Consider the following 11,607-nt stretch of genomic DNA (forward strand, 5'->3'; position numbering starts at 1 on the left):
CTCCCAGATGTGCTCATGTAGGCTTGGCAACTCTCCAGCCCCTACTGTATTTCTGCTGCCCCATTAGCAGGCAGAACGGTGAAATTAGCAAGACCACTGGTCCCCCAGTCAGTATCTTTCTGTGGCAGGAGCCCAAGTTGATTAGCCAAGGAATTAATTCATGATAAATGGTTAGTGACTGGTAACAGCCTAATGTGTCCTCCTGGGAGATCTGCCATTTAGAAGGAGATCATAAAAGGACGCCTGGGTGGCTCAGTCCATTGAGCGTCCAACTTCGGCTCAGGTGATGATCTCACGGTTTGTGAGTTTGAGCCCCGTGTTGGGCTCTGTGCCATCAGCTCGGAGCCTGGAGCCTGCTTCAGATTCTGTGTCTCCTTCTCTCTCTGCCCCTCCCCGACTTGTGCTCTGTCTCTCAAAAATAAATAAATGTAAAAAGAAAATTAAAAAAAAAAAAGATCATAAGGAATGGCCATTGTTTAACCAAGAAACATAGACTTCCATTGTTGGGAACTTGATATCGAGTGACTTCCCAGTGGGAGCAGTTAGAGAAGGGGTAAGACCTGTTCTTTCTAGGTATCCCCCAGCCCACCTGTGAAAGACCAGTAGTCCAACCCATCAGCCCTGGCTTTTTTGATTTCTCGGCCCATGTTTTCCCTTGGTGTTTGGGTCCTAAGGGAGCCACTGTCCAACTGACCCTGCTGTCTTCCCCATTTGAAGGCTGACGAGTTCACCATTGAGTCGGTCACCATGCGGAAAGTGAGACGGGTGAGGATCAGGCACGATGGCAAAGGTGGGGGCAGCGGCTGGTTCCTGGAGCGCGTACTCGTGAGAGAAGAAGGGCAGCCCGAGAGCGACAACGTAGAGTTCCCGTGTCTCAGGTGCGTGGGGCCTGCTGCTGCTGGCGCTCTCCCGCCTCGGTCCTGGGCCCCCGGCTTGGGAAGACTCAGCCCTACCCACTGCCGTGGACCAGGGAGCAGAGTAGTGGCTGAAGGATGTAGCTGGTGCAAGAAAGAGATGGCCCTCCCGATGGCGCTTAGACCTGCGTCCCCACCCCACCTGCAGGTGCGGAGACCCGGCTCAGGTGTCCGGTGCGCGGCTACTGTGCCTATTTATGTACCAAAGCGTTCTTACTTTTTTTTTTAATTTTTTTTTTTCAACGTTTTTTATTTATTTTTGGGACAGAGAGAGACAGAGCATGAACGGGGGAGGGGCAGAGAGAGGGAGACACAGAATCGGAAACAGGCTCCAGGCTCCGAGCCATCAGCCCAGAGCCCGACGCGGGGCTCGAACTCACGGACCGCGAGATCGTGACCTGAGCTGAAGTCGGACGCTTAACCGACTGCGCCACCCAGGCGCCCCTCTTACTTTTTAAAGATACAATATGGCAATTGCAGAATGTAACTGAGTTACCTCGGAGTGTTAGTCTCCCGCTCAATGAAACTTAAAAAAAAAAAAAAATGAAGATTTAAGATTTAAGATCAGAAGATCAGAGGGTGGATGGATGGCAAGGAGCAGAGAGGGTGGTGGGTGCTCCAGGCTGGAGAGGTGGCATGAGGCACGGGCCTGAGGAGGGGGCTCATGCAGAGGCCGGCAAGGGGCTGACATGCACGTGGGGATGAAGCACGAGGTGGGAGAGTTCTGGTCACCCACTCCTTTCCCCCCTACTGGACCAGGAGGCTGCCTGGCTGATAGCTGGATGGAGCAGACTTATTCCCATACACTCAAAAGATATTTATTAGGCACTTGCTCATACTTGCTCCCTGACCTCATGCAGTACGTAGCCTAGAGGGGGACTAAACAATAAGGAAGTGAATAAATGATGAAAGCTGTACTCATGGACTGTGAGGAACGGGATGAAGGAAACCGCACGATGGCGTGGAGGCTGCTGGGAGTGGCCACACTGAGGTGGGGTGGCTTCGAGGTGGGGGCGCTGGGTAATTTCTGTCTGCAGAGGGGACAGTGAGACTGACTTCCTGAGGAATAAAAAGGAAAGCAGCAGGGCTTCTGGATGGAAGGTCCAAAGGGGAAGCGAAGCCTGATAGGAAGCTTTGCGGGGCCCATGATGTATTAGTTTGCCGGGCTGCTGTAATAACACGCCACAGATCGAGTGGCTTACACCACAGGATTGTTGACGCATAGTTACAGAGGCCAGAAGTTCAAACTCAAGGTATCAGCAGGGCCGTGTCCCCTCTGAAGTTGCTCTGCACAGGGTTTGTCCCATGCTTCTCAGCTTCTGGTGGCCACAGGCTTTCTTGGAGATTAGATGGCCACCTTCTCCCTGTGTCTTCACGTTGCCTTCCCTCTGTGCATGTCTGTGTCTGTGTTCACATTTCCCTTTTTTATGAGGATACCAGTCATTTTAGAGTAAGGCCTGCCCTACGGTGACCTCATGTGAACTTGGTTACCCCTGTGAGGACACTATTTCCCAATAAGGTCACATTCTGTGGTACTAGGGGTTAAGACTTTAACATATCAGGGCACCTGGGTAGCTCGGTCTGTTAAGCGTCTGACTCTTGATTTCAGCTCAGGTCATGATCTCGCAGTTCATGAGTTGGAGCCCTGCGTCAGACTCTGTGCTGATGGCTCGGAGCCTGGAGCCTGCTTCAGATTCTGTGTCTCCCTCTCTCTGCACCCCCCCCCCCCCCCCGCCCATGCTCTGTCTCTATCCCTCTAAAATAAATAAACACTAAAAAAAATTAAAGAAAAAAAGACTTTAACGTATCACTTTGAGGGGATGCATTTAAACCTGTAACATGGCAGCTTGGCTCTAGGGGGTCACAGTGGAGGTGGGGAGAAAGGGCCACACTGGAGGCAGATCCCAGAGGTAGAGGTCATAGGATGTGCCCACAAGAGAGAGGGGAATTGGAGACCCCACGTCTCTGCCTTCGGCAGATGGGCAGAGGTCATGCTCTTGCTGAAGTGGGGAGCCTGGGGAGGAAGGGTTCTGGGTGGGGAGGGGGAGGGGAGGAAGGTTTGAGGGTGGAGATGGGCTGGACTCGGGAGGTTTAGCCGGAGCACGTTAGGTTTGAGATGCTTGTGAATCAAGTAGCCAGAATCAGGCCATGAGAAATAGATCCAGGAAATGAGAGCGTAGTGATGGAATTTAAAGTCAGGGAAATGCATAGGATCCTTCAGGGAGAGCATGGATAAAGAATGGTGAAGACCGAGCCCTGAGACAGGCCAGTAAGAGGATGAGGAATCTGGAAAGGGGATGAGGCAAAAGTTGGTGTGTCCACACTGCCTGCCTTACTACACGCATGATGCAGGGGGAGTGTGGGACCAGGAGTCTTAGCCATTTCCCTGCTGTGTGGCTTTGGGCAAATTTCTTAACCTCTCTGGTCTTCTGCACCTTCCTGCCCAGCATGTGTCTTACGGTGATGGGGAGGATGGAATGGGATTGCACTTTGAAAGGAGCCAGTCTGCCAGAGGCACAGGTGATGCTGATTGCAGGGCACAAGGCAAGCTGAGGCCCCCAAACACCCAGAGCCCTCTCTGCCCCCAGACACATAAAGTGTTCATGCATTTTTGAGAAAATGGCTTCTCATACCTTTCTGAGGCATGTGGTGATGGCATTTGCCGACTCGGGACCCAGGAGGACTTTGAAGAAGCTGGAGGCGGGGCTGGAGCTCCATGCTGGTTCTTTTTTCACCTGAGCTGGGAGAGGACAAACCAGGCCTCTTTCTCCCAACTTCTCTGCCAGGGTCAGGTAGGGTGAGCGGTTTAGCTCTGGCAGGTGTGTGTGTGTGTACGTGTGTGTGCATGCTTGTACATTCTTGTGAGCCCAGGGAAAGAGCAATAAAGTCACCTGTAGAAGGGCTCACCCATTGAGCAGCCTCTGGGTGCTGGGCCCAAGTGTCTGAAGCTGAAAGAAAACGGCTGTATTTGGAAATCTCGATCGATACCCTGCAAGTACTTCATTGGAAACTGAAATGGCAAGCCACGGTGTCCCTTTACTGCTGCGGTGGGCCTGGGGATGGGTGAGTGGTGGAGAGAAGGTTGGGAGGGAGCATGGGTTTTCCGATGGCCGAGGGCCTGCTGGATCCATCCTCCCCGTCCCCGTGAGTGGTGGCCAGAGCCACACCCTTCTCTGCAGTCTGCATCTGTGGGAAATGCCGGGTGACCTCTGCAGGCAGTGACCTCCGCAGGACAGGGGTGGCGGCTCCTAACGGAGGGGCTCTAGGCAGTAGTCCCCGCTCGCAAATATCTCTCCCTGACCCCCACCCACGCTGGTGTCAGCCTCAGAATTTTACAATTGTGTCTTCACGTCTTGGAATCCCGAATGATTGTGGCGTTCTAGGCTCATAGCATTGAGAAGCCCATGGCGAATGCAGCCACTCAGCTGCCAGCTAACATTTTGTGTGAGCTAACAGCCGGCAGGTGGGCGTGTAAGTTCGTGTGCTTGGGGCGGGGGCAAGAGAGAAGGGATGGGGATGCCGACACTCAGGTGGGGGTATATTGCAGAGAGACCGTGGTTCCCGGAGGCCTGAGCTCCGTGTCAGGAGGGCTGGGGGGGAGGCACACCTTGGCTTCCTTCGATGGCTTCTGTGGCCAGGGAGGTGCCTCCCTGCCAGGAGTATAACAGGGCTGGGTTGCCAAGACCAGCTGTAACACAGAGGCAGATGGGGAGACACTGGTCAAGAGAGGAGTGCCTTGGCTTCCCCGCGGTGCTGGAGATCACCGAGGTTGTCTCTTCTGCTGCCGTCACCTATATCACAGACCCTCGTGAGTCCTGGGACCTGGGCACCTGGTGCTTGCACGGTCGTCTCATTTCTCAGGCTGCATCCCATGCTCGGGGCAGATGGCGCTTTTTGGGTGACCAGTGCAATATGTTGCCCCCAGGTGGGTGACCAGCAGAGAGCTGGGGCCATAGCCCACTCTGATGTATAGAGGAGTCACCACCATCAAACCCAGCCCTGTAGGGTCCAGACCCAACTTCTCCTTATTGGCAAATCTCATTCTTCCTTGAGGACTCAGAGCAGAGCCCCTTCCCCACAAGCTGTCCTCATTGCTCTGAATTCCTGTTGCACTTACTCTGGTTCGACAGCCATCCTTGTCCTGGTCTTCAGCACCTTGGCCGGTCTAGCCTGTCTTCTTAACTGCACAGTAGGTTCTCTAAGGGCCGAGCTGTGTCTTTACTGATCTCCGTGCATCATCTCTGCCATCTCCCCTCCCCTGAGCCCTCAGCACACTGCCACGCACATGGTAGGCTCTCCCAAAACGAGGTGATTGTTTTTGATGGTAACAGTGACACTGGTGTTCATGACTTTCAGGACAAGCTCTTTACTGTGATTGCCAAGGTCCTACATCCTGTGACCCTTCCACCTGTCTAGCCTTCTTTGCTGCAGGCTAGCTGCCCTTCCCCCGCTGCCTTCCATCCACACTGGCCTTCCACCAGCTCCCAGAGGCTCTGCTCTGTCCCAACATTTGCTGTTCCCTGGAGATGGCACCTTCTTCTTCTCCCAGCTAACTCCTTGTCACCCTTCCGACATCAGCCAGTACTGCCTCGTCAGGGCCGTCTTCCTCCCCAGTCTGGGCAGGGACCTTTGTTCTCAGCCCCCCTAGAGCCTTTTCCTTTGCTGAATTCCCAGTTTTGGCCTTTCTGGTGACTCTCCACGAACAGTGTGATGGCTGGTTGTTGGCCACTCAAAGAACTAACAGCCCCTTGTCTGCCCAACAGGTGGCTGGACAAGGATAAGGATGATGGTCAGTTGGTCCGAGAGTTGCTGCCCAGTGATAGCAATGCAACACTGAAGAGTAAGTTGTCCCGAGACCAGGTGGTGGGTGTGCCCCTGACGAGAGAGGCGTCCTCCCGGCTCTTGCACTGTTCACATCATTCCTGGAGGGCAGCAGTGGGGAGGGTGGAGGGGAAGAGGCTCTGAGGGAGGATCTGGAATCCTCTTCTCTGTAGTCTCTTTGTGGCATTGGGTATGGGCCCCTGAGTGCACACAGGCCTCTGTTGATGAGAGCAACAAAGGAGGCAGCACCAGCCAAACAGACGTGTCTATCCTCCCTTGTGCACCTACGATGCAGACCTTTCTGGGTGATAAAATGGAAGAACACCAACATGGCATCCTGTTTCGTGACAGGGAGCTTCGGGCCCACATGAGGATTTCACTCCTGGCTGGCTACTTCTGAACTATTGACATCTTGAGCCAAACATGTAACCCTTCTAAGGCTCTGATTCCTCACATGTAAAGCCAAGATCAGAATACATATACAGTGCATATATAATGTGCTAAACACGGTCTGCAAAGCTTGATGTTCCTTTGTTTCAGTGTCTTCATCCATCAGATGAGAAACTGGACAGGGTGGTTGTTTGAGGTCCTTCATTCAAGTCTTTTACACTCAGTGGTCTTTGAATGCTTTCCTGTTGTCGGCATGTTCATACCTTGTGGGCAGGCCAAACAGGGATCAGCGTCCCAGTGTTGTTGATGAGGGGACCTGGCAGAGATGAAGGGAGCCCTGCCCCATCACAGGGCAACTTACGGAGAGCAAGGGTTAGGCTGCTGACCACCACCCCCCGCCCCCTGCCGTAAACCAGTGTCCCGCCCTGGCTGCAGATTGCCCTCCTGCTGCAGCCCTTTCCACCCACCCTGCACTAATCCCTCCCTCCCTGCCTCTCACCTTGGACCCTCAGACTTCCGCTACCACATCAGCCTGAAGACCGGGGACGTCTCTGGGGCCAGCACAGATTCCAGGGTCTACATCAAGCTCTATGGGGATAAATCTGACACCATCAAGCAAATTCTTCTCGTCTCTGACAACAATCTGCAGGACTATTTTGAACGTGGCCGGGTGGATGAGTTCACGCTGGAGACCCTGAACATTGGAACTGTAAGTCTCCTTCCCAAGACCATGTGACATGCTCTCACCCACCCCACATGTGTCCATGTGGGGGTGCACGCACACACTCACATGCACACGCACTCATGCACACATTGCACACTCACATACACACAAACACACTCTCACATGCACATGGGTGAACACATTTTAAAGGGAAAAAATGCCCTCTTGGGGGTTAGCGAAGTACATTACTTTCCAGCTATGACCCGGAGCAGCAGAATATATGTGAACAGTGGTTAAGCTCCCAGAGTCCGTTTAGGGACAGAATGTGTATTTTTGGTGTCTATAGTTCCAACATTTCCTTTACCTACATAGGCAAGACCAATGTAGCTGGGTCCCAGACACTGGAGAAGGGGACACAGGCATGTGGGGAAGGAAAAGAGGAGAAGGGAAGAAATGAAAAGAGGGGCTGAAAATCTTCCCAATTCCAAACTTGAGTATCCATCTATCTGAATTATGCTCAGGAAACCTGTTTCAATGTACAACTCCAGCAACACTGAAGAGATACTGCCTTAGAAGATGGCACCTGAGGGTGTCCCTCTGTCAAGGACCCAGTGGCCCGGCTGCTAGAAGTCTGAGCCGTTCATCTAGAAGAACACAGATCTAATGCCCTCAACCATAGTGTTGGAAACTTTTCTGGAAATGTCCAAGCTGGGCTTCTTGTTAGCACCTGTCCTTCTCAAGGTGTGGCTAGCAGGAATTGGGATGCTGACAAGCTCCCATCTGTGACCTTACTTTCCTGTCCCTTTCCCCTCTCTCTAAGCGTCACCATATTTCAGGTACTCCATCAAAGTGCTCTCATGTCAGTCATTTATCCCTTGATGGTAATGAGCTTAAATCACAGTCTTCCTTCCTCAAAATGTATTTACATTTTCAGCTGAATTAATAATCGTGGAGTGAGATGCTGTTCCCTTTACTGAGGATTTCTGGCAACATCCCCAGATAGATGAGACATCTGAGGGGAGGGGGATGGCATCTGGGGCCTTTCCTTGCTTTTTTGAAACCCCCTCAACAAGCAGTGTGGCCAAGAGGTTGGGAGAGCCAGCTCTGGCTGCTGACGGCCCAAGGCTCCACGTTTCCACTTACCTGCTGAGCCTGTAAGTTTCTTCACCTTGGCTTGTCCTCATTCATAACAACAGGGGACACCAGGGGGATTGTTATTGGCATTAACCATGTTGATAGCAACCACATGCCCACAGTAGGTGCTCAGTAAGCTGGCGGTTAATCAACAGTCGCGCCATGTAGGTGCTAGGCATTCTGGAATTGAAAGAACTTCAGGAGTTCTGTCCTTAAGGAGCTTCCCATCCTGTCAGGTAGAAGACACTTGTCCCTGTCTTTATTCTTCCAGCTGATCCCATGGCTGTCCCAGCACCACAGACAATGAAGCTCTCCTGTGGCCCTTGGCACTCACCCAGAAGGCTGTCAGGCTTTGTAAACAAAGCTTGTTTCCTTCCTACAATTCCAGGGGACCCAGGCTACATGCACTCCGTTCTGATGCTATTTTCTTTTTTTTTTTTTTTTTTAATTTTTTTTTTCTTTCAACGTTTTTTTATTTATTTTTGGGACAGAGAGAGACAGAGCATGAACGGGGGAGGGACAGAGAGAGAGGGAGACACAGAATCGGAAACAGGCTCCAGGCTCTGAGCCATCAGCCCAGAGCCCGACGCGGGGCTCGAACTCACGGACCGCGAGATCGTGACCTGGCTGAAGTCGGACGCTTAACCGACTGCGCCACCCAGGCGCCCCCTGATGCTATTTTCATTATCAGCCGCAAGAGGCACTTAGCACTCATAAGAGCGAGAACAGGGCTTAGAGGAACAATTTTCTAACTCTAGCCTTCTGGCACCAGACTCATGGCTAGCATTACCCCTTCAAACCATCACAGAGAGAAGCTGAGGGGAGGGTGAGGGACCAGCAGGGATCTCAAGGCTATTTGGTAATTCCGTCTAATGTTCGAATCGCCCCGTAAACAGCATTAAAAAACAAAACAAAACACACTAAAGGGATTTGAACATTGAAGAACCAAGTACTCGTGAGGATGGTAACATGATGATCTACACAGTGGTCTGTGTTAAATGTAAAGATGTTAAAATGTAAAATAGCAAAGCAAGTGGACTACTGAGCGTTACTGGAAAGAGAAAGATGTTCCTCAGGGCCAAGAGTGAGAGAAGGGATTGAGCACAGAACCAAGGGGTACATCAGAGAAGAAATGCAGAAATGGGTACGGTACTGTCTTGTTTAAACAAAGCAAAGCCAAACCAATAACACGGCTACCGAAGCAAATGGTTAATGTTTTGAATGTTTGCTTCCTTGTGTGGCCACCACTCAACACAGTCACAGACATACTGGAGTCACACCCGCTCCCCAACTTGCTTCTCACAACTACCACAAGGGTGAGCTCCTCTTAAGAGGAGGGAACAAAGGCTCTGGGCGGGAGAAGTGCCCCAACTGGCTGATGGTGGACAAGACTGGGACCCAGCCTCCTCCTGCTGAGCCCCCCTCTTCTGGGGAGCTGGAGGTCTGGGTCAAGGAAAGCAGTTTGTACCAGTGTTGGTGGTGGGTGGGAGGTGGGTGGAAGCATGGAGATTTCTGTGCACCAGCTCTTTGCTCACTCGCACCCTGGGTTTCTTTCTAGATCAGTCGGCTGGTGATTGGGCATGACAGCACAGGCATGCACGCCAGCTGGTTCCTCGGCAGTGTCCAGATCCGCGTGCCCCGCCAAGGCAAGCAGTACACCTTCCCTGCCAACCGCTGGCTGGACAAGAACCAAGCTGATGGGCGCCTGGAGGTGGAGCTCTATCCCAGTGAGGTCGTGGAGATCCAGAAATGTATGGAAGCAGCAGTGATGGGACCATCAGCATTGTTTCCTTGCAGGATGGGGTTGTGGGGAAGGAGAAGGGACTGTGGGGTGACTTAACTTGATTCCAAGGGGGAGGCTTAGGGGAGATGATGGGGCTTCTGATTGCCTGCGGTGCCATGGTTCTAGGAGGGGAAAAGCGGCTCAATTTACAGATAGGGAAAGTGAGGACTCCGTGGATGAAATATTTTTTTCTGGAATAAAGGCAGCAAATGACTCTATTAAGAAATGTACATTCTCAGCCCTGTGTACAGGAGTTTGAGACATAGTCTGTGTCTTCTTCTGGGAAGACTGGCTGAGGAGATAAAGCTGTTTATTTATTCATTTATTGAATAAGTATATATAGTGACTGTTTCTCTGAGCCAGCACTGCCCTAGGCACAAAATAGGCGAAACTTGCCCTTGTGGAATTTACATTCTACCAGGGGAGGCAAACAATAAATATATAATACAATGCCAAGTAAGAGCTATGAAGAAAATGAAGCAGGATAGGATGTTAGTAATGACATGGGGGTGGGGGACTTTTTTGTACAGGATGACAACATCTCTGAATGAGGGTGAAGTTCACAGTGATCTCTCCTCAACTATCCTGTAGGTTTCTGGAGGGCTGTATCATATACACATGCTGTGTAATGGTACCTGCCACTGTGAAGAATCAACTCTTTCTCTCTTTAGAAGTTAGAACTTGATTTCCATCACAATAATACAGGTACTAGTTAATAAGATACAGATTTTTAGAAAGCAGTAGTTCCCTTCTCCTTACCATCTCCCTTCTTCAAAGGTAACAGTTGCTTTCACTTTCCCTCTGAAGTTTATCTCCATATTTTTAATAATTTGCTTGCCAATTCCTTGATTATTTTATTCATAGACATGAACTCTTGACTTCTTACAATGGAAGAGGAGGGTTTAGCTCTTTTAACACACATGAATGTGTGTGTGTGTGTTTGTGTGTGTGTGTGTGTGTGCATCCATTCCTCCCAGCCTTCAATAAAATTAAATCAGTATTCAATTTTTACATTATTATGACTATGTAAATAGTATACATTCTGAAACACGTACTGTATGATGATTACATTTCAATTTTTGTACAACTCTTTGTTTTTTCTGGAGTTAATGATAGCCTCAGTTTTCATCTATATAGTTTTCTATATACCCATCTGTATTTCTATATACCCACCTATCTGTATTAGTTTGCTAGGGCTGCCATAAAAAAATATCACAGAATAGATGGCTTACACAACAGAAATCTATTTTCTCACAGTTCCAGAAGCCAGAAGTCCACGACCAGGGTGTCAGCAGATCACATTTCTTCTGAGGCCTTTTCTTTGCCTTGCAAATAGCTGCCTTCTTGCTGCATGTTCACATGGTCTTTCCTTTAGGCATTTGCATGTCTGTGTCCTAGTATCTTCCTCTTATAAAGATACCAGTCATATAGGATTAGGGCCTCACTTTAATGACCACAATTGAACTTAATTTTCTCTTTAAAGGTCCTATCTCTAAGTCACATTCTGAGATACTAGGGGTTAGGACTTCAATACATGAATTTGCGTTGGAGTATGAGACAATTCTCCCATAACATCATTTTATCTCCATCTCCCCAATAGAACCAAAATTCTTTTCATAATTCTGTTTCCTCTCTACCTCCTTCTGCTCACTCCTTGCCCCAAGACATTCCTTTAGGAACCTCTGTCCTCCTACTCTCTAGGCTGCCATGAAGCTGTCCTTTTGGGACTTCCTTTTGCCCATCTTTTTGGAAATTCCTTTCTTTTTTGATTTCCTATTTCCTGGACTTCATGTCTTTCTCTTCTTTGGTTTCTGCCTTCTTTTCGTTTCTACTGGATAGCTTCCTGAGAAAATGTGCATGGAAAAGTTGAGATCTTTCATGTCTGGGAATGTCTCACAATT

The 11,607-nt window shown here is 50.2% G+C and overlaps 1 protein-coding gene across 1 annotated transcript in view; it reads left to right on the top strand.

Annotated features, from left to right (window-relative positions):
* The window catches only part of LOXHD1 (lipoxygenase homology PLAT domains 1), a 165,171-nt gene that overhangs the window by 80,547 nt on the left and 73,017 nt on the right, over positions 1-11,607 (top strand). Inside the window, exons 14-17 of the mRNA XM_058692205.1 lie at positions 718-878; positions 5,678-5,754; positions 6,638-6,834; positions 9,482-9,674. Of these exons, the coding sequence (XP_058548188.1) occupies positions 718-878; positions 5,678-5,754; positions 6,638-6,834; positions 9,482-9,674 (628 nt within the window). The remainder of the gene's footprint in view (positions 1-717; positions 879-5,677; positions 5,755-6,637; positions 6,835-9,481; positions 9,675-11,607) is intronic.

The sequence above is a fragment of the Neofelis nebulosa genome, chromosome 11, assembly GCF_028018385.1.
Source record: "Neofelis nebulosa isolate mNeoNeb1 chromosome 11, mNeoNeb1.pri, whole genome shotgun sequence".
In the NCBI taxonomy this organism is placed as follows: Eukaryota; Metazoa; Chordata; class Mammalia; order Carnivora; family Felidae; genus Neofelis; species Neofelis nebulosa.